We start from the raw sequence: 25,561 nt of genomic DNA, 5'->3' as shown, positions 1-25,561 counted from the left end.
CTATCGACTTAACAAATATTTTGATGAGTGAAGAAGCTGTGAGACAATGCAATGTAATGAGCAAAAATGGTCTGACGTTGCGAATCAAAAGTTGATTTATAACGCCGAAATTGCAAACATGTTGAGACCCCAATCCAGTCATCAATGAACCATATATGGTTTGTCATCAAGAGACTATGGTTCTACTTGAGAAAGCATGGGAGATGTACCATGTAATGTTGAGATGTGTAAGAGGAGTTTAAAGGAACTAATCAAGTCTTTATCGAACAAAATTTGAAGTAAATTCAAAAACACAAAATTTGTAAAAATAAATAAAAATAAAAAAAAAGTAAAAAAAAATAAAAGAAAGAAAGAAAAACCCAAAAACAATCGGTTCAATGAAAAAAGAAAAAGGGAAAAAATTAATTTCCTTCAAAGTAAATGATTTAACTAATTTTGGAATTAAAATTTTTAAATAGCCGTTTTGGTAAATAATTTTGTTAAATTTAGGGGAATTATTGGAGTATAAATTGTCGAAACATGTAATTTAACAAAGAATCTTGGAGCTGATACATACATAATAATGTAAAGAACTTATAGACAGGTCAAACTTAGGTTCTTTTCACAAGTATACTCATACGTATAAGATTATATACAACATGTTGATTTGGTCAAACTAGAAAATGAGGATCCAAGTCTTTTGACATCTTAGATTATAGATTAGATTATAGTTTGAACTTATTAGCTAATTGCAATATTCTCTGATGTATGGAGGACGATGCTAAAACTATTTTAGATTGTTAATGAAAAGCTAACTATATTATATGTACATGATCTATAGGTTAACGTCACTTGATTATATTTCAATGCCCAAAATCATGTAAGAACAAAGAAAGGATCGGATCATACAAAATAATAATATACTTAATAAAGTTATGGAAAAATTATAAGAAAGTCCTTTTAAGTGGTCGACCTTGTGAGAAAGGTCCTTTTAAAAAAAAGGTGACACAGATCCTTTTATGGCGTTTTGGTTGTGAGGAGGGTATTTTGACCAAACTCCGGCGTTGACCTTGATATTCCGGCCATAAAATGTCGCGTGCAGGTCACGTGACCTCTTAAATGAATTTTTATTTTTTTTCTTCTTTTTTTCCTTTTCCCTCTTCTTCCTCGATTTTTTCTTTCCCCTACAATTTCCCTCCCTTATTTCCATTAAACATCTTCACATGACTAGTAGCTATCACCATTGATAGCAAATTAATGGTGAATTGCAATCTGGTAGGAGATTATCTTCCTTTTCATGAAAAGGAAGTTAAGTTAATCTCCTACCAGATTGCAGGGAAAAGGAAGTTAATCTCCTCTCAGATTGCAATTCACCATTAATTTGCCATTAATGGTGGTAGCTACTAGTCATGTCAAGATGTTTAATGGAAATAAGGGAGGGAAATTGTAGGGGAAAAGGGAAATCGAGGAAGAAGAGGGAAAGGGAAAAAAAGAAAAAAAATAAATTTCATTTAAGAGGTTACGTAACCGGCATGTGATATTTTATGGCAGGAATATCAAGGTCAACGTCGGAGTTTGGTCAAAGGACCCTCCTCACAACCAAAACGCCATAAAAGGACCTTCTGTGCCACCTTTTTTCTTAAAAGGACCTTCCTCACAAGGTCGACTACTTAAAAGGACCTTCCTTGCAATTTTTTGTTGTTCTAAAATCTGAATGTAGTATTATAAATAGGATAGAGGAGGCTCATGCAAAAGCATAAACTCTCCTTCAAATACAACATTTTCTTAAATTACTCCCCTTTTTCTCTTCAAAAAAAAAAATTAATTGTTACAAAAAAAAGCTAGAGAAAAATATTTCTTGCCAAAAGAAACAAGAATATAGTTGTATATTATTACGAGCTAATAATAATGTGGAAGCTAAAGATAGCAGAAGGAAAGGATCCATGGCTAGTGAGCATAAACGATCACGTTGGTCGACAACATTGGGAGTTCGATCATGAGGCCGGAACACCGGAGGAACGAGCTGAGGTCGAGATGGTTAGAGAGGAATTCAAGAAGAATCGGTTCAAGAATAGGCAAAGTGCTGATCTCTTGATGAGAATGCAGGTTTATACATTACCTTTGTTGTAGTTTGTACATATACACCACTAAAGTTTCAAGTAATAGTCTCTGCATTTGTTGCACTATAGTTTAAAAAATGACCTATTGACTCTAAGCATTCATTTGGCCAAATTACCATATTGTTTTTATAGGACCCTTCACCAAATTATTATTATAAAGCTCTGACCGCATTATTAATGTGTTATTAAAAATTGAAAGGGTTTCAAATATATAATACAGTAAATTTTGTTAAATTTATGCCTACAAGTCACAACTTTTTCGTTATACTTTTTCTTGTATCAAGAGGAATGTGACAAGGTAACAAAAGACATGTGATAATGTTGTAACAACAAAATATGTACAACTACATGGTTTAGTATATTTCTAGTACAAACTAAATTATGGAACAAATACTTGAACAGTTGAGAAAAGAAAACACAAGTTTAGCAATACCTAAAGGAATCAAACTGAAGGAAACAGAGGAGATAACAGAGGAAGCAATGGATACAACACTCAAGAGGTCCATCAATTTCTTCTCCAGTATACAGGCCCATGATGGTCACTGGCCCGCTGAATCTGCCGGCCCATTATTCTTCCTTCCTCCACTGGCAAGTTTATTATTATTATTATTATTATTATTATTATTATTATTACCTCTATTTCATATTTTTTGCAACTTTGGAATATTTTATATCTCACAAATAATATCCCTAAGTTGCAAAAAATATGAAACGGAAATAATATTATTATTACACATGTTGCACCTATTGTAAAAGTTGGTGTTATTCTAGCTAGCTAATACACATAGGTGGTGTTACTCACAGCACCCAAATTATAGATGGTGTTGTTAAGACCAATTTTGTCTTAAATAGTTGAATATATTACTTGTTCAAATGATGCATTGTCAAGCTTCGAAGTGAAATAGTTTTCGCTAAAAATGAAGTATCTATTATATAAGAATAACTCTTTATGTTACATATATAATAATGGAAGAGTAAACTTGCTGAACTCATTGAGGAAGGACATTGTTATTTTTTGGATGCTTTCGAAAGACAATTTTGTTTTGTGATATTCATGGAAATTCACTTTCTTGAAAGAACATCAAACTTTTGATAAATTAAACTAAACTAAGATCATTCTAGCTTGCACATTTTAAAGAGCTTCAAGCCTTCAACCATCACTACATATCAAGGACATTGAATGTCATCTTTTGGTGTAGAGAGAGCGAAAAGGCAAATAGAGAAGACAAGATTCGATCTCAAATCATGTGTGTCACCGTCAAAAGTTTAACTAACTAATCGATCTACTTAACATCTGTTGCACTAACATGTCCTATATTAATATGAATCATTAATAAGTTTCTCTCAAAAATGAAATATTTCAAATTTTCAGGTAATAGCCTTGCACATTACAGGAGCAACAAATGCAATTTTATCTCCAGAGCACCAGAAAGAAATCAAGCGTTACATCTACAATCACCAGGTTCAACAATAACTAAATTATCTCTCATATATTTGGTGAAACAAACTAAAAGTTTTACATTACAAAATGTGGAAAATATTGGCAGAATGAAGATGGAGGATGGGGACTTCACATAGAAGGCAATAGCACAATGTTTGGTTCGGCAATTAGCTACATCGCCCTTAGGCTGCTCGGAGAAGGCCCTGATGATGGCGAAGATAACGCGGTTGCAAGAGGCCGTCAATGGATCCTTGACCATGGTGGTGCCACTGCCATCCCATCTTGGGGAAAATTTTGGCTCACGGTTAGTCATTATTACATTATTAGACTTACGAATAAGATTCATAATGTATGAGGCACATAATTAATACTCCCTCCTCTTCAATTTGATTGTCCAATTTTAACCTTGCTCAGTATTTAATACGAAGCTTATACTTTTGATCATCAATATCTTTAATTATCTATCAAAAAAATTATAAAAATTTGATACTTGTATTATAAACTTCACATTGAGACAAATCTAATAATTTCTTACATGATTATATCTTTTATATATATATATATATATATATATATATATATATTAATGTGAGTTTTTTGTCAAAGTTTTGATGTTTGACTATAAAAAGTCAAAATGAGACTTTCATATTGAAACGGAGGGAGTAATCTATTATATATCGAGTGTTTGTGTATCAAATGAGCTCGTTTTATATGTAGGTGCTTGGAGCTTACGAGTGGGATGGGTGCAACCCAATGCCACCAGAATTTTGGCTACTCCCTGAGATTTCACCTATACATCCAGGTTCTACATTGGCTAAATTTAATCTTTTCTAGTGTAACATCTTTACTATATATTTGAAATGAAATAAATTTAATAAGGTTAATTTATGGAAAATTATGGTCAAAATTCAAAAATGCAGGGAAAATGTTGTGCTATTGTAGGTTGGTGTATATGCCAATGTCATATCTTTATGGTAAGAGATTTGTTGGTCCAATTACTCCACTCATTCTGTCACTAAGAACGGAGCTATATAATGAACCTTACAATGAAATAAATTGGAACAAGGCTAGAAACACTTGTGCTAAGGTAAATATATACATCCTACAACAATATGATTATTATATGTCTCATAAAACTATGAAAGTGAACATACTTAAAATTACCTATGTTTTGTACTTTTGTAGGAAGACCTTTACTATCCACATCCCTTAGTACAAGACATGGTATGGGGATTTCTTCACAACTTTGTCGAGCCAGTACTCAACCGTTGGCCCTTCTCGAAGTTGAGAGAAAAGTCGATGAAGATCGCTATGGGACACGTACACTATGAGGACCTGAATAGTAGATATCTCTGCATTGGATGTGTGGATGAATATGTTTTTGTCTTCAGAAATTCAATCCTACAGAGTTCTTTGAAGATGTTCTTATCGAAAGAGAGTAAGTTCTACATGTCATCTGTTTCATGAAAATTATATGTTAATGGAGTAACACTTAATTTAGGTTACTTGGATAGATGATTTCATATTCTGTATAGTATTCTGAGAAGTTCGTATGAGGGTTTATGATGAGAATCTATGCGTTCTAATAATATTAAATTTTTTCTTCAAGAAAAAAGAAATGTACTCAATTTTAGTGAGTAAAAATCATAAAAGGCTTTTTTTTAATTTAATGTCTCCTTTCCCTAGCTCTCATTCTAGTAGTTGGACTATTTAGAAACTAGAGGGTACATCCTAATGCACTACATATAACATACAATACATTTTAGTCTTAATTTTAAAATTTAACTAACAATCATTCCATAATTTTAATTTAGGTATGTCGAGTGCACTTCTTCAGCAATCCAAGGTTTAACACTCTTCAAGCAGCTATACCCTGGACATAGAAAGAAAGAAATTGAAAAGAGCATTGCTAAAGGGATACATTACGTTGAAGAGACACAAAACTCTGATGGTTCTTGGTAAGTTATTTCCCATTTATTGCTTGATTGATGATTATTTTTGTTTCAAAAATTTTAATAACAACATTAGTCCTGAGAAAATAATAAAATTTTCGAAAATTATCCCTTAATGTAGGTATGGTTGTTGGGGGATTTGTTATACATATGGAACATGGTTTGGAGTAGAGGCATTAGCGTCTTCTGGGAAAAACTACAACAATAGCCTTGCATTGCGCAAGGCTTGTCATTTTTTGCTCTCAAAGCAATTACCTGATGGTGGATGGGGGGAGAATTACCTCTCTAGCCCAATTATTGTTAATCAAGTAAAAATAAGTTACTTTAAAATTTATGAGGATTAACTTGTATGATTTAGTTTCAGAATATCATCTTTTTATTGAATAATTGACGTGTATGGGAATATGGAACAGGTTTACACGAATTTAGAAGGGAACAAGTCGAATTTGGTGCAAACTTCATGGGCATTGTTGTCCCTTATTAAAGCAGGATTTGTGAGTATATTTCTTTCTTATACTTTGGTCATATTGTGACTTCCACTAATCACACTCATAACACACAACTAGTCTTGCTTTGCGATGTTTCTACTAATGACACCATAACATGATTGATGTGTCATGTTATGATTGGTCAATTTTTAATTTATTTAAAAGCCTAAATGTAATATGCATGTATGTATATTTGTAAATACATGTATTTTTTTAAAGAATAAATAATTATAGTTTTTAAAAATCTATTTTTATCTTTCTAAAATCATTTTTCAAAAATTAAATTATAATTACTTAGAAAATTAAAAAAATATCATTGTTCTTCATTCATGATCTAAATTAACCATCCCCCAAAATCTTGTATAATCTATTCGCAACTCATACCAAAATTCCGACCAAAAAATTCCATCCAAACATCGAATTTATTGGGTTTCGAATTTGCTTCCATGATCCATATACAAATTTCATTTTAGAGTTCGATCGATAGTTTTGGTTTATGTAAAAATCAAGTTGTTTGATAGTTTGGAGGATGAAAATAGCCTTAGGAGCGTGTATTAAGATGATTTAAAGCACGGATCTTTCAATTTTATGAAGATCAATGGATAACGAGGGTGTACTCTGCAATTTAGAGTTCGATTTTTTTTTCGCAAACTTGTTTGATCTAGAATCGAGTTCTGCGTTTTTTTAATCTATTTGTGGTTAGGTAATTACCTATATTGTGTTAGGTGATTACCTGTATGTATTTATTTAGATCATTACCTAACCCACAAACAAGTTCGAGAAAACTTAATTACATTTATCAGATCAAATAGGGGTTGCGAACAAAAAAAATGCAACCACTTCATCTTCTACACACTTGATACTCCTTGTTCTTTGACAAAATTGCACAATTTGAGTTCACATAAATCATATTTTCAAACCATTTAAAGCGGAATTCGTCCTTTGCAAATACTTATAAATGAGGTTGTTGTTGAGATTTTTTTATGAGCAAAAACCTAAAATCAAAAATTGCAAAAAACAAAAAGCAAAAACACAATTTGTTTTCGAATTTTTATCCCGGTTTTAGTTCGGATTTACAAATTTATCAACAACTAACATAGATTTTGGGAATGGAGAGCTAATCTATGACATGATTGATGAACAATGATGAATAATTTTAATTTTTTGATTGATGAACAATATGAACAATGATGAATAATTATGTATTTCTTAAAAAAAAAATACATGTATTAAAAAAAATACATACAAAAATAAAATTTTAATACATTATGGACATTAAAAATAATTCAAAATAAAATTAAAGATATGAAATACAGGTCAATCAGATTTTACCACATCAGGAAATTATGGTGTCATTTTAAGAAAATGGCATTGTAGTTTCACTTGCCTTGTCTACATTGTTTCACCCTTACTTGAACTGATTGAAAAATTCAACTTGTGTGTCGGGCCTACTCATATATTGGGCTTATTAGACTAGTAAACTTAATGTCACATCTCCTAATGTATACCTAATGAAATAAAATCATTATGTCCATTCTAATATCACAACTCCTAACGAAAAAGCATAATGCCCATTCTAAATTTCGAATGTAAACTTTTTGATATTAATTTCTTTTATCAATAAAATAAGGGATATTATTTTAACATAACTTTTTACTTATATTATTTGCCGAAACAACAGGGTGATGTAGATCCTACTCCCATAGAACGAGGAATAAGAGTTCTAATAAACTCACAGATGGATGATGGAGACTTTCCACAACAGGTAATTTTGCAAAACTAAACTACGTAATATCATTTATTTTTCTAAATGCTAAAATAATTTGTATATTAAAAGAATGAACACTAAGAAATTTTATTCTCCGATATGAATTCCCTAATTTAAATAAAATTCTTATGTTGGGCTTTAATTTTATTTTATAAATTAGATTCATATGTTTTTTCATGCATGTTAAACTATAACAATGCCAATTTGTAATAGGAAATCACTAGAGTATTCATGAAGACTTGCACCCTAAATTATTCTTCATATCGAAACATCTTCCCCATATGGGCTCTTGGAGAATACCGTCATCTACAAGCAAGGAAACCAATTAGGTTTTAAGCTCAAAGCACCCCGACTAAATCGATCTTCAAGATGGATATAACAATTCATCTCTCAGAGATCAAATTCATGTATAATTGACTTGTAATATAATGCTAAATTAAGTTCTAATGAAGTAATTAATTAGTTATGAGTTAGTAGAAAAACAATATAGTTGTTCGTTGTGTATGTGATGAAATTTAATAGCTAACTCATTTATATAGTTTTTCTAGTCCTTTTATCTTGTAATCAATTTTTTTTAATCTAAAGTACTTGTCATGTTTGTCAAACTCCTTAAAATTGTAAAAACAAGGTGGTGCAAGTGTGTGTTTTGTGTTGTCGAACTTGAGACATGTGAAGGCGTGTGCATGTCATGCACACCCAAGATAAAATAGCTAGTACGAATACGTACAATTACATGTCATTAAGGAATTATAACATGTAATTACGATTTAAACATTTAGTTTCTTTTAGTATGGGGTCATTAGAAAAATGTCCTTACGAAAAATGTCCTTATTGAACCATTGCATAAGTATAAATTAGATAGATTTATCTCGCTATATAATGGATTAAAAATTAGCTATTTTAATATTTAAATTTACTCTATTTACAAAAAAAAAAAATGACTTGGTAAAAATCAATTACAATGCATAAGGTAATCATATTACTTTTTTTAATTTTATTTCTGAATATTTACTTTGTAATTCTAAGTTATAAATAAAAAATTGATTGATAATAATACCATAAATTAGGTTAGAAGTTACCCAAAAATCGCTATGTTACCCTACATATCTATCATTGACCGGTAAAATTACTGATCGCTAAAAAATTTGTATATTACATTTTACGAACATCCACTATTTTTCAAAAGCTGGAATTCTTTTATTTGCCAGAGTATCTATCTTATTGATGAATAGATAACTATGATCTTATGTAATTTAATTTAGGAAAATTCCATAACCAATTGATAAAAAATCAAAAATAAAATATTTAGAATAATTAAATACAAACTTCTCATGATTAATAATTGACATTGCAACCAAAACACAATCAATATTCGATCTTAATATGTTGATCAAGCTACCTCCTCTTATATAAACCAACCAATAATCTTCTCTTGCTCACATAAAAACTTTCCAACCTAACAACTAAACCCATAGGTAGTAACAATGTCAATGTCGATGAAGTGCCCGTCGTTCAAGTCCTCCGAATGCGTTAACTATACAATGTAGCATCAAATAACACCAACTCATCAAAGTCAAGCTTGACCATCTTGACTTTCTTGAGGAATATTATAACGACCATAACTCTTCTAAATAAGTAGTTGAGGCTAAGTTTTTGCAATATGAGTATGTCCCAAGAAATATGTGGTACTCTTGATATTTGATTATTCTTTGTAACGGTTTAGTTAACTAGGTTAGATTTAATTAGAGTTTAATATCATTATGTGTACGAAATAATATAATTAATACCCTCTTGGAATATCATTTGAAATTGTTCAATCTTATTGATTTTGTAATAAATCGTATGTAGTTTTTTAATTAATAAGGCTGCTTGTGACTTGTGAGGCCGAGATGGGTGCATCAGATCTTTCTCTGAAACTTGTTAATTACCTTTATTAATACAAAACCCTTAACTGTAAATTTTTTTCATTATTAATTGAAGGGACTATTGTTTATGTCTTGAAATTAAAAACTATAGTCAAAGTAGTGTTACTAGTTTATGTATATAAGTATATAATAGTGCAGAAATTCAAAACGCATCAACTAAATAAGAACGGATTTATTATACTACGTAATATATAATCGCTATTCTCAATTTAGCTAACTTTTACCCTATTATATAGCGAGATAAATCTATATCTAACCCTACAGTTGAAAAGTAAGTCAAAAGAAAAACTAGTTCATTCCTCGTAAAATCTATCTAATGTTCATGAAATGCCACATGACAAAATCTACAATGTCCAATAAAATTATCCTAAAGATTCTTTGACTTGAGAAAGAAGCAAAAGATTAACTTATAAACATGTGCCTTGTTAGGGTAAGAGTGCTAGCGGATCATAAACGTAATTAGTCAAGAAATTGACAATATATAAACGGCAAGAAAAAACTGTTAAGAAAATAACACACAACAAGCACTTGAAAAATAACAAGAATTCTAATTTATTAAGGTGAGAAATATTACAAATTTACTATATAACTCTCACAAATAAGAAACTCACTAGAAAGTATATTAAAAGGACTAGTGTAGAAAGGCTTTTAAGTATTTTGTGGTATGACAATATATTTGGGAATGACCAATTTTGTGGATGGGTTAAAAATGAGCCAAACCTCAACTATTTATACTTGTTGAGGTTGGTGGAATGTTGATGATATTTTAGGCAGAATTCTCTAGATTTGCTTATAATATTGTAAGTTGACCATCTTCTAGAAAAATCAAGAGAATTGTTGAGTGTTTGCACCAACATACTCTTTAGAAGCATGAAGAATGCTTTTGGGCTTCTCAAGGATTTAGGCCAGATGATACCCAACATGCCTAGTGCTCACTTCCAAGGACAAAATCTAAATCCCTTCAAATATTCGATAAAACTCTTATGAACTCAAAGAAGGGGCAAAGGTAGTCAAATTTATAGGTAAATATATCAACTTGCTTTTAAAATTAAGTAGATAATTTGTAGCACAAAAACTAACATAATTCACTAAAAATTATCGAAACGAACTGATTTAAATACACACAATGAAAAAAGACAAAGAATTAATATTTACAATAACTACTTAACAAAAATCTTTGTCCCACTTTTGATGTAGTATTACCTGTATGCCGCCACTCATTTGAATTGGTTCATTTTAATATTTTCATAAATTAATCAAATAAGGGTTTGGGCTTGAATAGTTGCGTGTACCAACAAGTAAGAACACAATTGTGGAACATAAAAAGTGGGACATAAGTTTTGGATTTCGCGATAAGGTAACAACTAACGTCTAGCCCTTTTGATATACGAGGAGTAAGCATTGCATGTTAGGAAACACATCTAATTGATGATCACAGCAAAGTCTTCGGACGTTCCTCTAGACGAACGATGATCAGCTTCCGTACTAGCACACGTCGAGTGAAAATCGTCGTCGTCACGGTCTCGTTCTCGTACCTCCTCTAGCCTTACACAAGCTTCCTTAATATCCAACCTCTTATCAACATTTCTTTCACAACATGCCATTCCAATGTTTAGTAATTTTTGCATTTCACCCTCACTATTTCTTGTTAGTCCCATATTATTGTCATATCCATCATTTATTACTGATCTTACCCAAATTGTCATATCAACTTCACTCCCTTGTTGTAAGTATGACGCCGGAAATTTGCCCGTCAACACTTCTATGATTAAGATACCAAGTGACCACACGTCGGTTTTCTTGGTGATGCGACCGTTGTTGAAATACTCGGGTGATTTGTAGGCTATCATCATTTCTTGCACGGTTTCTTGGTTAATGAGAGGGATTAATGCATAATCTCCGAGTAGAGGCTCATACGAGGCGTTTAGTAGAACATTTGATGACTTAAGGTGGCCATGAGGTGCAACTAAGCAAGCTAGCTCTTTGTATAGGTAGGAAAGACCCCTTGCTACTCCCTTGATTACCTTCAATCGTGTTGGCCAATCTAAGGTTGGTGTTCCTCGAGTTTGACCTACAATTTACATAGCAAATAAGTAAGAAAAAATTTAAAGGTTCAAAATTTATAAATTTTTGAGATTATTTAAAAGTTACATGAAAGTAAAGAAGTTATCTAAAAGTATACATTACCTCCTACTCCCTCCGTCCCTTTATTAAATGCCTATTATTTCTAACATTTATTACTCACATAATAAAGAGAAGTAGACATCTAATTAAGGGACGGAGGGAGTATTTAAAAAATAACTTTGACCTTTTAACAAAATTTCAATTTAAAACACATGACTCACAAGATTTATACATATCCTTATTACTTCTTTGAACCATACTTCTTTGTTTTACAAGCTAAGTATTCCTCTTTTATAATCCCACACTTTCCATTTCTCTATTTTAAATTTTTTTTTAAGCTACCTTAGACTATAATGAAAAGTATAGTAAATGTAATTAAGTACGTTTTTAAATAGAACGAGCTCATTACATCACATCATATCTATGGGGAAATAGTAGAAATTCAGGATTACCTTGTGAATATTTGAATCATCGAGATTACCTTTGCTTAATAAGTGTATGTACGTACTTAGTTACTCTAATTGGTAATTAGTTAGGTACTTATGACCTATTTGGTTAGTGATTGTAAATCATTGGAATGGTAACGAATTTCTGGGTAAATTTAAAAACAATAAATAAATATATGTCCTGTTAATGGATCTTCATCCCCATGCACGTGAATTTCTTCATGAATTTTCAGTACCATTCAATACCACCTTACAAATGATAATGAATGGTAATGAAAGTTTATGAAGAAATGGTATATTGTATATGGATGACCTCACAATAGGCTCACATCACCATTGGTAATGACGAACAATTTTTTCCACAAATTTACACACAATTTCATTACCATTCCCACGATTTATAATGTCTACTACACCAATATGATGTTAGGGTTGTGCATGGATCGGATAGACAAAAGAAAGACGTACCATGAAGGAGGAGAGCAAGGCTACCCTTTTGAACAGGATCACTAACAAAGAGTTTCTCTTCTTTTCTATAATAATAAGCCACAAGAGGAAGTAAATTAGGGTGTGACAACCTCCCTAATCTTCTCATATGTTCTTGAAATTCTTCTCTTCCAACATTATTCATTTGCTTAAACCTCTTCACAACAACCGAATTTCCATTATTCAACGTCGCCTTATACGAAGATCCAAAGCTCCCACTTCCTAATATTTCAGCTGAAGCTTTTAGTAAATCTGACAACTCAAATTTCTCCCTATCATCCCTTACAAATGTTAATTTCCCAACATTTTCGCCGCTTTTATTGTTTCGGCCTACACCACCACCTACAATGTTTGTGCTTCTATTAGGGCCTTCTTCTTCGCCGTGTTCCACCATGGCTTTCTTTGGTAAATTCGACGTTGAAGAAGGCATGTTGTTGTTATTGTTGTTATTGTTGATGTTGTTGTTGTTCTTCTTCCTGGATCGATTATTGCGAATGACAATTAAAATGATTAAAATTGCTAAAAGAATTGCCATTCCTACTCCAACTGCTATGATTGCTATTGGCACTGGTTTATCTGATGATTTCGCCGGTGATGGTTGTGCGGTATTTATCTTCCGGTCAGAGGACGACGACGACGACGACGGTGGGCATGCATTTAGAGGCGGTCCACATAAATCTTTGTTGCCTGATCAAAAATCCGAAATTTGATTTTATGTAAATATATTTATGATATGATAGATGATGGAAATATATGTTTCATATATATTATTGAATTTGTATATAAATTATGAAAACTATTTTGTACAAATTATTATTGTCCATGGTAAAATCATCAACTCAACTCTGTTGATACTAAGTGTTCTAGTATAGAGACAAGGAAAAAATTATTATGTTACACTTTGTGCTTAATTTGTACCCAATTTTCCATCATGAAATTACATTGAGACATTATTAATAGGAACACCAATCAACCTTATTACGCGTAAATATGATTTAAAAAGATAATAGATAGACAAAAATTCGATTAGGTTAGACACTATTTTTCTAGAAAGAAAATTAATTGTATTTCATGTGATTATAAATAAAATGTACATGTAAACGTATTAATTAGTATGCATATAAGTTAATTCTTGAGAATCTGATGTCTAAATTAAATTTCAAACTAAAATCCCAAATCTCTGTAATTCTTATTGTTTAATGTTTTCAATGTAAATATAATATGACATGTCGTACGATTTTTTTTTATACATATAAAAATTTCACACACACACATCATGTGTTCATATAATAGAATTATTACTATTCACAAAATATAAATATATATATATATATAGAACTATTATCTTATTAAAAACAACGATTGTACGTTTGTATATGAAATAAAGAATAAAATATACCTGAAAAGGCACTTGGATCAAATCTGGAAAGGTTAGTAGGAACAGGACCTTGTAATTGATTATTCGAAACATTAAAAACTTGAAGAGTTTGTGTTGATTTAAGATCTGGAATATTTCCTTGAAATTGGTTACCCTGAAGAGTTACCTCCACAAGTTTTTGTAATGTTGCCAAAGAATTAGGAATTTCGCCACTAAATTTGTTAAATGATAAATGAATTTTCCTTAAACGTCTTATCCCTTCAAATGCATTAGGAGGAATAACACCTTCAAAGTTGTTATATGACAAAAATAATGCTTTCAACATTCTTAGCTTCCTAAAATCAGGCAATTCACCACTAAAATTATTGTGCATAAGGCTTATGGACCGTAATTTTGATAATTTGACAAGGGAATCAATGTCGATGGATCCGGATAATCCCATGTTTTCGAGCCTTAACCCCCAAATATTACCAGCTCGCGAGCAAATGATACCAACCCAATTATTCCTGTTCTCAAAACATGGAGATGTAGAGAGATCCCAACTCGAAAGAGCATTAGACTCGTCCTTTAGGGTTTTCTTGAACGTTAGTAGGGCATTTGCATCGTCTGATGAGGAAGACGCGCTATAAGAAATGGCAATGTGGAGGAAGATAATGAACAAGAAAAAAAGAGAATGGCGCAGTTGGTTTTGCATAGAAGCCATATGATCATGTAGATTGTGGTGTGTAAAGGGCAGATGATACCGCCCTTTACAAGAAGGATAGTGATTGAAATGTGTGACCTAGACCTCTCTTCATAAAGAGAAAGGTCAAAGGCAAAAACAATAATTTTGATGGCATAAGGGAAGAACACAAAGAAGGGGATGAAAGGGGAGAGAGAAAGATGAAAAAACAAAAAGAGGCTAAGAATAGAAGATATTAGCAATAAAATTGAAAATTGAGGAAGATAAGGAATTGGAAATATGGTAATGGTAGAGGATTAGTGTTTTTCTTTGTTTTTTCCATGAATATTGTGTATGTAGTTGTGTTACTTGAGATATATCCGGTTAGCCTTTCAATTAGACAAGGATTTACAGTTACAATTTTTTGCTATTTATGAGCAACACTTTTCCTCTTTTTTGTTTTTGACAAAGCAATTTTTCTTTTCAATTTGATGATATCTCTTTTATAGTTTGACATGATTTTTTTTTTCTTTTAAAACTAATAATATCATTCTATTAATTGAAAGGCATATTACATCTACAATAGAAATCATTATCTAGCAAATACTTTCTCAGATTCAATAAATTTCACTTTTATCAAACTACGATGGTTAATGACAATTTTCCATGCTTTCTTCATGTCATCATTTTACACGTTTTTATATAAGTATATAATTCGTATACAATTCTAAAAATAAAACTAACAACACTTTAGATTGAGCCCTAACCAATAATATTTTTTTTAAAAAAAAAACAATGTGTTTTTTTTTTAAATTCATGCATCATACAAGCTTAATTAAATTCTTAAAACTAGCCTAATATGAAGGGAGGAACTTTCGCATATATAATGCATGCCACATAAGGGTGTCGTGTCCAGAATTTCGAAAATATTTAAAAAAAATTCTGGAAGACAAAAATATATTTAAAATAATTAAAAAATTATTTTTAATTAAAATTACTAATTAAATATAAATCAAAAAACAAATAATCCCAACCTTCCATTTTAAAAAATTATGGTAGTCAAAAGTCATAAGACTACATTAGAATCATCTCTTGTTTCAATGAAAATAAATACTACAATTTAACTAGCTAGGCAAGCATGTAAATAGAGAATTTTGGCCAATAATATTTTATATATTAATAAGTACTCCGTATAAATTATAAAAAGACCATTGTAAGAAGTACTTACATGATTATATTTTTCCTTACGTATAAATTACTAACATTGGTTAAATTGAAGTATGCAAAAAGTCAAAAATGGGATTTTATTATGAAACAGATGAAGTAAAGTTTTGTTTCAATAAGAATAGAAAAACTTTTTCAAGAGCATGAAGTTTTCCACCTAAGCATGCCATGTAATTGTCTAAAAGATATAATTACGTATAAATAGTGTTTATCTCTACCTTTTTAAAAGTATGAGTAAACTCCTATAAATAGTGTTGAAAAGATTATGCCCCTTAAAATGTTTATTTATGTATTTACCTCTTTTAAAAGTATGGCCACACTTTTATGAATAGTGTTGAGACAATTATGTCCTTATAATGTTTATTCACACATTTGTCGTCATTAAAATCAATTGTTATTTTTTTGGGAACTCTTAAGAAATAGTGTGTGGACATTTATACCCCCTAAAAATAATTGTCTACATATTTTCCCTTATTAACACTACTAACAACTAAATTTAAAACATAACGCCAAACCGAAAAAAACTTTGCGGATATGGCTAGCTATGATGCGCGCATCGCCCGTGTTAGCCGCCCTAGTTTTGATAAAATTTAAAATACATAAATAAACTTAATAATGATACCTAGAAGAGAGTGAGGGATAGCTCAAGTGGTTAAAACTTGCCTCCCGATTTCAGGAGATCCTGGAATCGATTCTCACCCCTGCCCTTGTGACTCTCTAAACACCAAAAAAATAATGATAGCTAGAAACATTACACTATGCACTAAGACTTAAATTTCGCAATGATGACATGGCATATATCTTACCAGATTTGAGACCTAACAAAAAATTGAGTAGGATTGATCAATTGAGTAGGTTAATGGTAGATATAGAGACTTATTGCTTGTTTGGTTGAATGTAGGAAGTGCTAATTCCTTGAAAATTTTTATTTCCATGTAATTGTATTTCCTAACAAAAGGCTAAATATTATTTGGTTAATCATGGGAATACTCACTTACGTTACTGGGTAATTTAGTTCTTCTAATCCATTTTCCGAGAAGTGAAATTTTCTCTCGGTTTCTACTTTTCATGGATTTGTCAACTAAATACCACAAAAAAATTCTAGTTCCTAGGAATTATATCTTCTTATTATATTTTGTATTTCAACAAAACAACACCTTAAATAATGCAGTCTCTATTTTCAAATATTAAAGACTCAATAACAATTAGACTTCATCTCTATTGTTTGGTTCAAAAACTTTATTTATTAGGGTAACTTTAACCTGACTTTTGGAGAGCTTATAATAAATTATAACATGTATGACGATTTATTTTGTACATTTTAAGTGATTTTTACAAGATAAATTTCTTGTAAATTAGCAACTTTATACTCAAATGTACAACAATTATATTAAACCTGCTTTATTTATAACTTTGTCTATGTTGTATATTAAAAAACATCTCTTTTACTAGTAAGGTAAGATCACTAATACAATTACAATAAGGATCTTTATTTTTGTGGATGCCCAACTTTTATAACTTTGTCTCTTCAAAAAAACCCTAAAATTTTCTCTGTCCTCTCTCTTAAAACCTAGGCACCATAATAAAATTGAGGGGCTACCATCGATTTTTATCGATGGTAAGTCCCAAATTTTCTTTAGTTTAATGTTTATAGCCAATAAAGTTCACCAACGGTATGGTGATTATAGTCAGTCCCTCCATGTAGGGTTTAGTCAATCCTTTTAGTAGGATTTAGTATTGTTCGTTTGTTTGTTTTTACTGTGTGCAGAGATACAAATTTGGAAGATTCATCTTGTAAATTTGTGGAATTGCGGGTCTGTTGGTATAGGGGTGCAGATTTAGAAGATTCGTCTTACAAATTTGCAGATCTTGATGACCAATCAAGTTTTATCACTTTTGCGACTATACATCAATGGAGTTCTGTTAAGAATGATGATTAGGGGATTTTTATCCACCAATCACCGTCTGACAAGTGGACCAACCAGGTTCCGCCACGTGTCCTTCACGAAGGACAACAGGAGCCTGCCACGTGTCAATCACAGATACGTCCTCTACGGACCACTTTAGACACGCCACGTGTCCACCCATGCCAAATGGGAAAACCGGCCATCAAGGCCCAATCCAGTCTAGAGGCCCGATCAGCCCTAGGTTTACCCTAAACCTAAAGAGGTGGCACGCTTCTCAAGGCTATAAATACTTAATTAATCCTCATTAATCACACGATCGAATAATCAAGAAATCAAGCAGAGAAGAACAGAGTTATTAACAACCGGCTAATCTCGCTAACGACGCAGATTACCAACACTAAGCACTCTCACCTAGAGAGATCTCATTACTTTAATTTCTGTATTAACTACTCCTTAATCAGGTACTAACTTGACCGTTGGAGGCGGAGCTCTCAGGAGTCTCCGTTATTTTGCAGGTACAGGCGTCCGGTTCCAGTCTCGGAATTGTAACTCTCCCGCAGGACATCAGAAAACCCCGAAACATTTGGCGCCGTCTGTGGGGAGAGTACTTCAGAGATGGCATCCAAGTCTGTACCTACTCCAGAAGAGAGGCGTCCCCTAGACGACCCTCAAGTTCAGTCGGACCATGATACCGAAAGTGAATTTGAAGTTGAAACTCATACAGCTCCAGACGGGACCCTAAGGGCCCGACGTACCCGTCATACCGAAAGGAGGGAACGGGAGCATCTTCAAACAGGAAGCGAGCCAGCAGGCGCACCGCTTGCTCGGCAACAGCCGACTGATGGGTCTGCTCCCATCACAAGGAACGAACTCATGACCTTCATGAGGGACTTCAAGGGAGAGATTCAAGAGTTGATCAACAAAAAACCGCCTGCTTCAGTCAAAGAGCAGTCGGCCAAGAAACCTTCCACTTCACTGAAGAGGAAGCCAGTTCAAGGGCGAGAGGCGACTCCCCATCCTAAATCCAAGAAGCGGGAGCCACCTGCTCTTGATTTCACAAAACTCCGTTATCCTACGGGAAATAGGAAACCGGTTCGTCATATTCAGGCGGATGGGTCAAAGCAAACGTTCACAGATGCTCGGCACCTGCTAGAGCAGAAGAAGAGTGATCGATTATCAGAGTCGGCTTCTACTTCAAATTTTCAGGACAGTTTGCGAAATGCCTCGATGAGGCATACTCAGTCGTACCATGAGAGTCAGTCAGGCGGCACCTCCCGTCAGTCCGGCTTTCATAGTGCCCAGGCGGTACCAAACTTACCATTTGTGCCGCAACAACAGTATTTTATGCAGCCACCTCCATTTGGTGGACCTGCAGCAAAAAACGTCCAACCTATGGACTGGCAGCTACGGCTGCTTAGACTTGGTGAACAGCCGTCGGCCTTCTCCAAGGAAATTACTGAAGCCGCTCAGCCGGCCAAAGTAAAAAATGTTTTAGTAGGCGCCTATGACGGCACTACTAACCCAGAAGACCATCTGATGGCATTCACCAACCTGATGTACCTTCAAGGGTTGGATGATCCCACTTGGTGCAAGTGTTTCCCAGCGACTCTCAAGGGAATTGCACAGCAATGGTTCGGCAACCTGCCGACTGGTTGTGTAAACAACTTCAGGACGCTTGCTTACTTATTTGCCTCCAACTTCGCTATGAACATCCCTGCGAAGAAAACGACCCTTGATTTGGGAACAATTCAGCAGGGCGAGAAGGAGGGGCTTCGTTCTTACATCAGGCGGTTCAACCTGATGAGAATACAGATTCAAGGGTTACCGGATGAGGTAGCTTATACTGACTTTTTTAGAGGTCTCAAAGACGGGTCTACCTTTAAATTTGATTTAGTTCGAAAAAGGGTGGCGACTCTTCAAGAGGCCTTGATTGAAGCAGAAGCCTATATACAGGCGACTGATCTGTGTACGATAAAACAGTCGGACGGGAAAAGGTTCGACAAAAGAGAAGGACGACAGAAACAGTCGTCTAACAAAGATGAGAAAAGAAAAGAGGTCTGGGCGGCTGATTCCTCTAAACAGCCGGCCCAGAAAAAGAAAAAAGAATTCAAACCATACTCCCCAAAGTATGTGTTTAACAAGGATAACCAGTTTATCCTAAAAGAAATAAAGGGACGGCTCTCAATTGAGAAGCCGCTCCCCATGAAGGGTTCTGCGAGCAACCGGAACCAAGACAAAATCTGTGCTTATCATGATGACGTTGGTCATCACACCAATGACTGCATCAGTCTCATGCGGTACCTAGACCGCTTGGCTGATCAAGGTGATCTTGACACTTATGTCAAGAAATCTACGGGGAACACTTCCTCTAAAAAGCAGTCGGCCAAAAAGAATCAACAGGCCGACAGTTCCGATACAGATGATGCAGTCGTCTACACCATTGCAGGCGGCTTCTCAGGAGGCGGCCCCACTATTAGGGGCAACAAAGATAATATAAGGCGGTTAGATGTAAATTCCGTTCACCAGGAACAGCCGTCCAAATATACATTTCCTGAGATTGTCATCACTGAAGAGGATCTAGGAGGAATAAGGGGGCCGCATGACGACCCTCTCGTTATTGAATGTAAAGTGGCCAACCAGAGAGTTGGCCGAATCCTCATAGATACCGGGAGCTCCTCAGATCTCATCAGCAGCAAATGTCTGTCAAAACTGAAATATCAGACGGACTGCATACATCCGGCCTCCCACCCTTTAATAGGGTTTGGAGGAGGAGTCGTCCACCCACTGGGACGAGTAGATCTACCCATTCGCCTGGGCGAAAAAGGGGAAGGACGACACATGGTAGTCCGGTTCCTAGTAGTAGAGGAACTCTCGGCCTACAACATGATTCTGGGTCGACCAACCCTGAATAATTCCAAGGCTGTTATAATCCCGTCACTTATGCTGCTTAAGTTTGAAAGGGATAATGGAACAGTCGGCTCCCTAAGGGGAGATCAGTGGATGGCCCGAGAGTGCTATCTCTCGGATGTCAAGCCCACTGTTATGGCCACTGGGTCAAGTGGAGAAAAAACAGACCTTGACAACGTCAAGGAGAGTGCGCCTGTTCAAGAAACAGGCGACAAAAAGAGAAAGGCGCCCCAGACAGAGTCCGCAAGAAAAGCAAGAAAATAGCAATCATTGGCAGAGGACCGGCCGGATGAGTCCCGCCCTCAGCCGGCTGGTGAGCATGCGGACCTGATATTAGACGACTCCCGTCCTGACCGAACAGTCAAAGTTGGGACGACTGCTCTGAGAAACCTTGGTGATGACTTTCACAACCTGTTGAAAGAATACAAGGACATCTTTGCATTTGAAGTCCATGAAATGCCAGGCATTAGTCCTGATCTGGCAGTACATAAACTCGCTGTGGATCCGAAAAAGAAGTTGGTACGGCAAAAGAAGCGGAACCATGGTGAAGAAAGAGGTCAGGCGGCAGCCGCCGAAGTCAAAAAATTACTTGATGCAGGGTTCATTCGGCAATGTTACTTCCCAGATTGGGTTGCAAATGTGGTGCTTGTTAAAAAGCCGAATGGCACCTGGCGAATGTGTGTAGACTACACAGACTTAAACAAGGCGTGCCCCAAAGACAGTTACCCTCTGCCTAAAATTGATAATCTGGTCGACTCAACAGCCGGCCATGCCTTGATGAGTTTTATGGACGCTTATTCTGGTTTCCATCAAATTCCTTTATGGAAGAAGGATCAGGAGAAGACGGCCTTCGTCACTGATCAGGGATTATACTGTTACACGGTCATGCCGTTTGGTCTTAAGAATGCCCCGGCTACCTTCCAACGAATGATAAACACAGTGTTCTTTGATCAGATTGGGAGAAACGTCGAGGCATATATTGATGATATGATTGTCAAGACTAAACTTCAGAAAGATCATCTAACGGACCTCCGAGAAACTTTCGCCACACTCAGGCGGCACCATGTCATGCTCAATCCCAAGAAATGTGTATTTGGAGTTGAGTCTGGGAAATTTCTCGGATTCCTTATCAATCAGAGAGGAATAGAGGCGAACCCTGAGAAGGTACAGGCGGTCATAGACATGCAGTCGCCTCGTACCGTCCGAGAAGTTCAGAAGTTAACAGGTTGTCTGGCGGCCTTGGGGAGATTCCTAAGCCGATCAGGCGACAAATGCCTATACTTTTTTCAGGCAATTAAGAAAAAGGCAAGGTTTGAATGGGGGCCGGATGCTGAGGCCGCCTTCCAGAAATTGAAAGTTCACTTGCATTCCTTGCCGAGGCTGGTCAGCCCTTTGCCCAAAGAAGTACTCTACATGTACCTGGCCGTCTCTGATCATGCGTTAAGCGCTGTTCTCCTTGCTGAAAGAGACGGCTGTCAGCTCCCGGTCTACTTTGTCAGTCACGTACTGAAAAATGCCGAGTTGAGGTATCCCCTAGTGGAGAAATTTGGTCTTGCACTCTTCATGGCTGTTAAAAAATTGAAGCCCTACTTTTTGGCACATGCAGTCGTTGTGTATACCGACCAACCAATCAAGCGGCCCCTTACCATCATGGAGTCGTCAGGACGAATGATCAAATGGGCCATAGAAATACAGAGCCTCGAAGTTACTTTCGAGCCTAGAAAAGCAGTGAAGGGGCAAGCCTTTGCTGACTTTATTGTAGAGATGACTCGTCCTCCTGACTCTCAAGTTCCAGACCAAGTCTGGAAGGTATATGTGGACGGAAGCTCTACTTCAAATGGTTGTGGAGCAGGCGTCGTATGTCAATCTCCAGAGGGCGACAGGTTCGAGTATGCTCTACGCTTCAGTTTTCAGGCTTCAAACAATGAGGCAGAATATGAAGCTTTACTAGCCGGGATCCGCATGTGTAAGGCGGCAGGGGCAAGAAAAATAGACGCCTGTTCTGATTCACAATTGATAGTGAGTCAGTACAATGGCGAATACGAAGCAACACATCCGGCCATGATCAAGTATTTACAGGCGGTCCGACAAGCAGTCGGCTCCCTTGAGGATTTCCATCTGATCCAAGTGCCGAGATCAGAAAACAACCAGGCAGATGCACTTTCGAAATTAGCATCATCCGCCTCCTCCGATACTCCTCGAACTGTTTTTTGGGAAGTAATGGAGAAAAGAAGCATCGAGGAAAACCCTATTGGAATCCTAGACAGAAGCTCAACCTGGATGGATTCAATCAGGGCATATCTGACAAACGGTACACTGCCGGATGATCCTCAACAGGCGGCAGCACTGAAAAAACGAGCCTCCTGTTTTGAAATGATACAGGGAGAACTTCACAAGAGGGGGTACCTTCAACCCTTCTTAAAGTGTGTTACTCCTGAAGAGGGACGAGAGATACTAGATGATCTTCACTCTGGTTTCTGTGCTTCCCATATAGGTGGTAGGATGCTTGCTCAAAGGGCAAGGCGGCAGGGCTACTTTTGGCCTACTTTGGAAGCGGATGCAATGGAGATGGTGAAAAAATGTGACAAGTGCCAAAGGTTTGGCAAATTAATTCACCGTCCGGCTACTGACCTCACTACCATTCACAGCCCACTACCGTTTGCTAAGTGGGGCATGGACATTCTGGGTCCATATACGCCTGCTACAGGCGGCAGAAGGTATATACTTGTTGCCGTTGACTACTTCACTAAATGGGTAGAGGCGGAGGCTGTAAAGGGAATCAAGACGAAAGATGTAATTTCATTCATTTGGAAAAACGTCATCACTCGGTTCGGGGTTCCCATGTCTATGGTTTTTGATAATGGTCCCCAATTTGAGACGCCTGTTCTCAAAAGCTGGTTGGGAGACCAAGGAATTGCACATTACTTTGCATCTGTCGGCCGTCCACAAGCAAACGGCCAGGTAGAAGCCTTTAATAAAATCATCTCAGACGGTCTCAAGAAAAAGATTGAACGAGCAGGCGGCCTATGGGCAGATGAACTACCACATGTTCTCTGGGCCATTAGGACGACTGAAAAAGGGGCGACTGGAGAAACTCCATTCCTCCTAACTTATGGTGCAGAAGCTGTTCTTCTAATAGAACACTACGAGCCGACTCTTCGAGTAATGCTATATGACGAAGAGGCAAACTGGGAAGCTATGCGCCTGGCATTAGACTCACTTCCTGAAAAGAGGGGCAATGCTGTTTTGCGCCATGAGATCTATCGCCTGAGAATGACTAGATCATACAACAAAAAAGTACACAGGCGTCCACTCAAAGTAGGGGACTTTGTACTTAGAAAAATGGAAGCAGTTGGTAGGGCTAATGAGTCTGGCAAACTAACTCCCAACTGGGAAGGACCCTACCGAATCTATGAGGAAGTCAGGGACGGTACCTACCGTCTGGAAACACCAGACGGACAACCGTTGCCTCGAACCTGGAATGTAGATAACCTTAAAAAATATTTCTTCTGAATGATGTAAAGTAAAGAGCTACTTAATAAAGTTTGCACTTACTATTCAATTTTGTATTACGAGGGGCATGCCGTCTGTACCTTTACAGTCGGCTACTCTCCATGGAGTTTCACTCTATCTTCAGAGGGGCATGCCGTCTGTACCTTTACAGTCGGCTACTCTCCATTGAGTTTTTCACTCCCTCTTCAGAGGGGCATGCCGTCTGTTCCTTTACAGTCGGCTACTCTCCATCGAGTATTTTACTCACAATACTTAGCTAAAAAGATTAGGGCCTGGCCGATCCTGTGCCTAACAGGCGGCTACCCTTCTTTTACTTAGCACCTACGTTCACCAAGAACTTACCAAGGCCACCGGCCGAATGATCAGACCAGGCGCCAAGCCAACTGATCAAATCTACAAAACTAATTCGACATGTCCCAACATCATAGCAGGCGTCCGACGGCATCCCTCCGGATGAAATTCGTCGCAGAGAGCAGCTCCCTTTTGGGTGGAACATTGTTCTATAAACTAATTACACGGCACCTATACGACTGTCCCCAAGGACAACCACGTAGCCGTTTTTGAGACAAGGATAACTCTATCACTAACCAAATCAGTGGTAGCAGTTGACATCTGAGTCAGATGACCGCCTGTATTACTTGGGATAGATGCAGGGGGTACCTATTGAGGTAATAGCCAACAAACATTGGCGAATCAAGGGGTCTAGCCGGCCTACGCCGCCTGGTACCTCTACTTCTCAAACAAAAGTGACGGCGACTGAGTAACTCCAACGTTAACTCATAGTCACTCCTTCAAATTTGGTATGGAATCTAAAAGTTTGAGTCGTCCGCCTGTTTTAAACAAACAAGGGCACTCGAACCCCTATTCCTACTAAGTAACCTATTGAGTTAATAGCCAACAAACATTGGCGAATCAAGGGGTCTAGCCGGCCTACGCCGTCTGGTACCTCTACTACTCAATCTAGATTGCGACAAAGACTAAGTAACTCCTAAGTTAATAGTCACTCAAACTTAGTAGGGAGCCTAAAAGGTATGAGTCGTCCACTTGTTTTTAATAAACAAGGGCTCTCAACCAATACTCTTCCTAGGTTAACAAATTACGAGTTAAAAGCCAACATTGGCAATAAAGGGAAACAACCGGTACCCGCCGCTTGTTCCTTGGCGACTAGGTAATTCTATTTACTTGGTCAGACAAATTGAATAAATAGTTCGAATACCGATTGAATAAATGGCCGACTGATCA

General features: G+C 36.0%; 2 protein-coding genes across 2 annotated transcripts; one reads left to right on the top strand and one right to left on the bottom strand.

Annotated features, from left to right (window-relative positions):
* The first annotated feature begins 951 nt into the window (after positions 1-951).
* LOC110710417 (lupeol synthase-like) lies at positions 952-8,358 on the top strand. The gene is made up of 12 exons (XM_021888710.1): positions 952-2,085; positions 2,502-2,687; positions 3,472-3,561; positions 3,647-3,844; positions 4,258-4,342; positions 4,461-4,627; positions 4,726-4,982; positions 5,355-5,498; positions 5,614-5,800; positions 5,906-5,986; positions 7,662-7,745; positions 7,962-8,358. The coding sequence occupies exons 1-12, from the start codon at positions 1,888-1,890 to the stop codon at positions 8,082-8,084; spliced, it is 1,800 nt and encodes a 599-aa protein (XP_021744402.1). The 5' UTR covers positions 952-1,887; the 3' UTR covers positions 8,085-8,358.
* Positions 8,359-10,748: 2,390 nt separating this feature from the next.
* On the bottom strand, positions 10,749-15,543 carry LOC110710273 (pollen receptor-like kinase 1). Its single transcript, XM_021888544.1, has 3 exons — positions 14,129-15,543; positions 12,712-13,416; positions 10,749-11,744 (listed from the first exon to the last, which is right to left on the bottom strand). Exons 1-3 carry the CDS (start codon positions 14,808-14,810, stop codon positions 11,095-11,097), a joined length of 2,037 nt encoding a protein of 678 aa, XP_021744236.1. The 5' UTR covers positions 14,811-15,543; the 3' UTR covers positions 10,749-11,094.
* Positions 15,544-25,561: the final 10,018 nt, after the last annotated feature.

This window comes from Chenopodium quinoa, unplaced genomic scaffold (genome assembly GCF_001683475.1).
Source record: "Chenopodium quinoa cultivar QQ74 unplaced genomic scaffold, ASM168347v1, whole genome shotgun sequence".
Classification (NCBI taxonomy): domain Eukaryota; kingdom Viridiplantae; phylum Streptophyta; class Magnoliopsida; order Caryophyllales; family Amaranthaceae; genus Chenopodium; species Chenopodium quinoa.
Note: the sequence above shows the minus strand (reverse complement) of the source record. Positions and strands in the feature narration are given on the sequence as shown.

Bases quoted from the DNA above. Each gene is read 5' to 3' on its own strand.
- LOC110710273 (XM_021888544.1), bottom strand. From the start codon at position 14,810: ATGGCTTCTATGCAAAACCAACTGCGCCATTCTCTTTTTTTCTTGTTC. The intron at 13,417-14,128 runs GTATATTTTATT...ATTTTTGATCAG, and splicing joins TGATCCAAGTGCCTTTTCAG to GCAACAAAGATTTATGTGGA. The intron at 11,745-12,711 runs GTACGTCTTTCT...TGTAAATTGTAG, and splicing joins CCTTGCTCTCCTCCTTCATG to GTCAAACTCGAGGAACACCA.
- LOC110710417 (XM_021888710.1), top strand. From the start codon at position 1,888: ATGTGGAAGCTAAAGATAGCAGAAGGAAAGGATCCATGGCTAGTGAGC. The intron at 3,562-3,646 runs GTTCAACAATAA...AAATATTGGCAG, and splicing joins GTTACATCTACAATCACCAG to AATGAAGATGGAGGATGGGG. The intron at 3,845-4,257 runs GTTAGTCATTAT...TTTTATATGTAG, and splicing joins GGGGAAAATTTTGGCTCACG to GTGCTTGGAGCTTACGAGTG.